General features: G+C 54.4%; 2 protein-coding genes across 2 annotated transcripts; one reads left to right on the top strand and one right to left on the bottom strand.

The window, feature by feature from the left end:
* Positions 1–1248: 1248 nt before the first annotated feature.
* GUITHDRAFT_116191 (hypothetical protein) lies at positions 1249–2181 on the bottom strand (the record flags this gene model as incomplete). The annotated part of the gene is made up of 2 exons (XM_005824637.1): positions 1249–2124; positions 2173–2181. 2 exons carry the CDS (start codon positions 2179–2181, stop codon positions 1249–1251), a joined length of 885 nt encoding a protein of 294 aa, XP_005824694.1.
* A 697-nt stretch (positions 2182–2878) lies between these two features.
* Positions 2879–4937, top strand: GUITHDRAFT_116190 (hypothetical protein; the record flags this gene model as incomplete). Its single annotated transcript, XM_005824636.1, has 9 exons — positions 2879–3014; positions 3195–3468; positions 3518–3591; positions 3638–3681; positions 3842–4159; positions 4327–4408; positions 4471–4538; positions 4582–4644; positions 4701–4937. 9 exons carry the CDS (start codon positions 2879–2881, stop codon positions 4935–4937), a joined length of 1296 nt encoding a protein of 431 aa, XP_005824693.1.
* Positions 4938–5378: the final 441 nt, after the last annotated feature.

Raw genomic sequence — 5378 nt, 5'->3', positions numbered from 1 at the left:
CTCTCACTGCGCCGACGTCCCCCCTCCACTCCTCTCTCTTCATCTCCTGCAGTTATTTCTCAACCTCTTCTCTCCTCCTCTTCTCTCCTCCTCCGGCGCCTCCTCCTCCTCTCGCCAGAGTTCTCTTGCTACACTCAGCCGCATGTTTACTCAGCCGTCAAAAACTTCTGCCGGAACTTTCAGTCATGATAAAAATCATTATAGTCGATTTCGATTTCTGGTACTAAACCCAGTGAATTTATATACTTATTTCAAATGTTGCTACGGACTATTGCAACGTCTTCAAATATCATATACTATTTTAGCTCATTTATATCAAACACCTCGTACTATTTTAGCTCATTTATATCAAACACCTGGTACTATTTTAGCTCATTTATATCAAACACCTGGTACTATTTTAGCTCATTTATATCATATTTATACCTGATATCTCCCATCATCATGATGATCAAGACTCAGTGACTGGCCGCGGCGGGGGCGGCGCGGCGGCCGGGCTCCGCGGCCCGGAACCGTGCCGGGCCGGACTCCTTGCCTCACTGCCGTACGGTCAGTACCGGGAAGGCATCACTGAGTTAAGTTTGGGGGACAGCAGTTGGCAGGATTGGGTTTGGTTCTCCGGCGGCTGTCTTTTCTCTTCAAGCCTCTCGCCGTTTGGCCGCTCAGTGCCGCGGCGGCGCCGACCGTACAGTGTCAGGGCCTGGGGTCAAGCCTCCTCAGTACGGTCGACTCTCCCAGTCCTGAGGGCCCGAGTGTCCTCGTACTGATTTTTAACTTAACTTTGAGTAAATGGATCAAGCGGCTAGCATGCCGTTCACAAGCCTGCCATTGAAGGTCATATGCAAGCTCTAGCAAAATTGGTCTTTTTTTTCTCCTTTGCCAGGAAGGGGTTCATCCGATCATGTGACAGTGACTCACGGTACTGTATATGAACCACCCCGGAGCCCCAGTTCAACTTGTCCGGCCGGGCCGACTCGACTCAGTCGAGCGGACTCCGAAGGCTTGAAGGGCGACTTCGGAACTTTGCCGGGCGGCCAGCCCGGAATGATCTCCCGGAGTCCGACTCGAGAGAGAGAGTGAACACTAAGAGCAGATCTACCTTAGTACTGCGGTCACACGTGGGTCAGTGGCAACATGATTGACATCAGTGATCAAGATCCGAGGTTTGGTGACAGTGTCAGTTCAGTAGTTTATCTGACACTGTTGCCATCATGACTAACTAACTGACACTGTTGCATTACTAACCGTCTAACTGACACTGTTGCATTCACAGCCTCGGACTCCCGTTCGACGTTTTTTCTGAATCCTTGACGGCACTTGAAGCTCAGATGGTTGAACATGGTCTGGCTTGATCGCCTTGCCCTCGCCTTTCATCCTAAACAAGTAGAACATGGCGTCTCTTTGAAATCTCAGCTTGTTTGGCCGCCTCGACTTGGGTTTCAACATGATCTCATCAAACATGGCTTTCGTCAGCTCCTCTCCTCCTCGCGTATGGAAGCACTCCTTGACAACGTCGCTGCTCGTGTCAAACTGCTGGGAATCCTCATCATAAACTGCCGCCAGCTCAAAACGTTGGTCCAGGTACGCACGATACGCATCACCGTGGGCCTCGTTGACCAGCAGGTATCCTCCTTCCTTGAGGTATCTCCCGCACGGTTCTGACACATTCCCAGCGCTCAGTGAGATCACCAGGTCGAAATATTCCTCCTCCACAACAGGCGAAGAAGAGAAGAAATCCCCTCGGCTGAATGACACTACTGTTTGTTGGGTATACTCCTTGTTGTCGTTTATGAAGTCAAGCGCCTTTGCATCTCGGTATATATCACCCACCTTCTCGTCACAGTCCACATAATGTACACGAGGAAAGAAGAGCGACGGAGTGATATGCCGGTGACAGCCAGGATAGAGCACTTGCTCCAAGTTCTGTATGCGCTTCAGAGCTCGGAACACAGGGACATGAACATCCTCGGCACCCGCCCCCTTGGCATACGACCGGAAGTATGCACTCAAGGCACTGGACAGCTTACCCTGAGGACAAACTTTCTTCGTCACTGTTCTCATTCCTTCGTCCCCCATCCTTGTCACGCACTGCCGGCCTGCAGCCAACTCTGACCCTTTCCTCTCCTAGCAAGAACACTAGTTGGCCACCTCCCAGCACAAGCATTCACTCACCAGCCCCATGGCCGCAGCTTTCTGCTCAAGATCGAAGAGCGAGGTGAAGAGCTGGAGCTGGAAAAAGAGGAGGGGGGCAAGCGAACGATGCATGGCGCTCCTGTCCTCTACCGCATTGCTGACCAAAACAAAGATTTTTGGCGTGGTGTTGGGACAGTGGGTAGGGGTGTGCATGATACCGGTACTTTTATCTGGTCATGAAGGGGTAAAAGGGGTGATCAAAGGGGTACAATTTGTAGAACACACGGTGCTGGAAATACGGGCAGCACCGTGCCAACTTACCAAACGAAAGTTCAAAGATGGCGGGAGGAATGTGGAAGGAGAGGAAAGGAGGGGTCGAGGAGGCTGGAGGAAGAGTGTGACAGTGACGATATTGGAGAGAAGACAAGTAGATGAGAAAGGAGCTGGTAGAACAAGTGCTGAAGAGAGATCCACAATGAAGAATGAGACCGATGCCACAGCCTGGGAAGGTGAATGATGTGCAGAAGTGCTTTAGAAGTGCAGGTGAGTTGTCATCGATCTTACCAACAAGTTCTTTGCTCGATCAACATGTCTGACTGATGCTGGGGTCACAGATGAAATGAATTGAGAGCAGAGAGAGAGAGAGAGAGAGAGGAGCACTGCTCGTTCTCGGGAAAGTCCTGCCCACTCGGACTTGTAAACGAGTCAAGGCGGTAACTTCCGACATGCTCGCGTGAACGAGAGGATGGAGACTGGGTGCTCTGTCATGGAGGATCCAGAGCAGTTGGTGTTGAAAGACATGAAAGAAGCTGAGGATGGAGTCCAGACAGAGTTGGAGCATGCTGAAAGTAGCAACTCCCGACCCGTGGCGGACATGTCAGGTTGTCCCTCCCCCTCCTCTCTTCTGCTTCCTCGCTGCCTCTCCGAAGAACTTAAAGAGCTGCATGCACCTCCTTATCGATCAACGTGTCCCTTACCCCCCCCCCCTCCCTCCCCCCCCCGAGATCTTCCTTCCTCTTTCACTGCACATCTACACCAAGTCACGTTTGACCTGATGACAGATGAATATCGCTGCGCCATGGCAGGAAGGGGCGCGCGCGATGTCTTCAAGGATGATGATGATGAGGAGGAGGGCGGTTTCTTTCTCACAGGAACAGATATGGAGGAGATCGTGCAGAAGGAAGCGAATGGTGACAAGTCCGAGGAGGATCATGAAGAGGCAGTGGGAGGAAACGTCAGGATCGAGGCAGTGGAAGAGGCCGATGAGAGGGAGGAGGGAGGAGGTGAGCAGGAAGTCGCGGAGGACGAAGAGGGGGAGGAGTCGCCGAGTCAAAGGTCTGACACAGATTCCTGAGGAAACCCACACATCACTATCCTTTCGCAGGTTCAGGAGAATGGATGGTGTGGAGGAGGAGAAGGCAAGGGAGGACGAGGAGGACGAGGACGAGGATCAAGACGGTGAAGGTGGGGATGATATGATTGTAAGAGGTGAAATTTTCTTCAGGCGACATCGAGTTTGTTGACTCTGAAGTCCGTCGACGCTTTCGGGTGATACGATCCTCCTCCTATCCTCTCCTACCTGGCTCTCGTCCGCCACAGTTGTATCGCCGCTCCCTCCCTCCCTCTCGTCGTTACATCCTCTGTGTCCTCCTCTCCCCCTCTCATCCGCATCGCTGGCGCTTCTCTCATGCTCGATGCCTCTGTGCAGAACATCATCTTGCAGCGGGGGGTGGAGGAGACTGGAGAGGAGACAACTGCGATGGAGCCCAGGGGAGACGAGGGAACACAGCTGGGAAAGACACAGGCACAAGACGCAGACTTGATGGAGGAGGAGGAGGAGGAGGAGGAGACAGCGGGGGAGGAGAGGTATGAGGAGAACAAGGCCATGCAAGAGGAGCTGGAGGTGAGGAGGTCGAGGGTTGAGAGCATTCACGGGGAGCTGGAAGAGTACGTGAGCTACTTGCACTCAAAGAAGCTGGAGGAGGAGGACGAGCCTCTTGTGACCTTCCCTGACAACTATGCAGAGGTGAGAGGAGGGAGGACTGGAGGATGAGGGAACAGACGAGGGAAGGAGAAGACGAGAAGAGAGATGTGGGAGAGAGAGGAGGAGAAGAGCGAGGAGGGAGCAGGAGAGGAGGGAGGAGAAGGAGACAGGGGAGGAGCACCAGGGGAGGAGCTCACGAGGTCGGGCAGGTACTTGCGGACGAGGAGGCGAAGGTCATCGAGAGCCAAGAAGGGTTTGCAACTGCAAGGGGGGACGGACTGGGCAGCTCAGGTTCGTCTGGCCCCTGCCAGCAGCTCTCGCTCACCCTCCTCTTCTCCCTTGCCGATCACCAGGGGAACATGCTGCATCGTCGATAGCAGAGAGCGAAGAGGAGGAGCAAGTGAACAAAGCACGGGAGAAGGTGAGGGTGGAAGGAGGAAGGAGGCTGGTGATTGGACGAGCAGATGAGACGTCTCGACAAACTTCTCGGTGATAAACTCCGAGCCAGTCGGAGGATCCGACTAGAGGTGAACTCCTCCCCTCCCTCCTCCTCTCCTCCTCTCTCGGTCAACGGGGTTGGCAGGGAGAAGCATCTGCAAGTGCCGCGAGGATCCTCGCCAAGTCGGAGGACGAGAGGGGGGCGCACGTGCGGGCCGATTCTCGCGATACTCAGCTGGAGGGGAGGCCGAGGAGCTCAGCTGCTGCCGTCAAGAGAGCGCTGAGCAGCAGGGAACGAGGTGGTGGAGAGCTGGAGAAGTTGACGGCCAAGTACGGGAGCAGGTTGGGGCTGACGGAGGAGCAAGACAAGCGGGTGGTATGAGGATGCAGTTCATGGTTGACTCTCATCCTTCCCTACTCCAGGAGCTGCTCCTCCTCGACTCACGCTTCGACGACGCAAACGTCTGCTCCATCTTCCCCCTCCTCGTCCTCGTCCAACACTCTCCCACCCTTCCACTTCCTCCGTCACTTCTCCCTTACCTTTCCTCCTACTTCCTCCTCTCCCTCCCTCCCTCCCTCTCCCTCCCTCCCTCCCTCCCTCCCTCCCTCCCTTATCTTCATGTAGGGGGATGGACACAGTGCCAGGGGAAGGATACGCGGTGACGGAGGAGGACTCAAAGAGACTGGAGGAGATCGACATGAGGTGAGCGGGAGGAGGAGGAGGAGGAGGAGCAACAGCAGCAGAAGCAGCAGAGCAAGGCTGAAAATCTAAACAGGCTGAAACAACTCGTCGGGGAGGAGACGTTTGAGAGGAGCGTGTATA

The sequence above is a fragment of the Guillardia theta genome (assembly GCF_000315625.1).
Source record: "Guillardia theta CCMP2712 unplaced genomic scaffold GUITHscaffold_92, whole genome shotgun sequence".
NCBI classification, from domain to species: Eukaryota; class Cryptophyceae; order Pyrenomonadales; family Geminigeraceae; genus Guillardia; species Guillardia theta.
The sequence above is the reverse complement of the archived record's forward strand: the minus strand, read 5'-3'. Positions and strand labels throughout refer to the sequence as shown.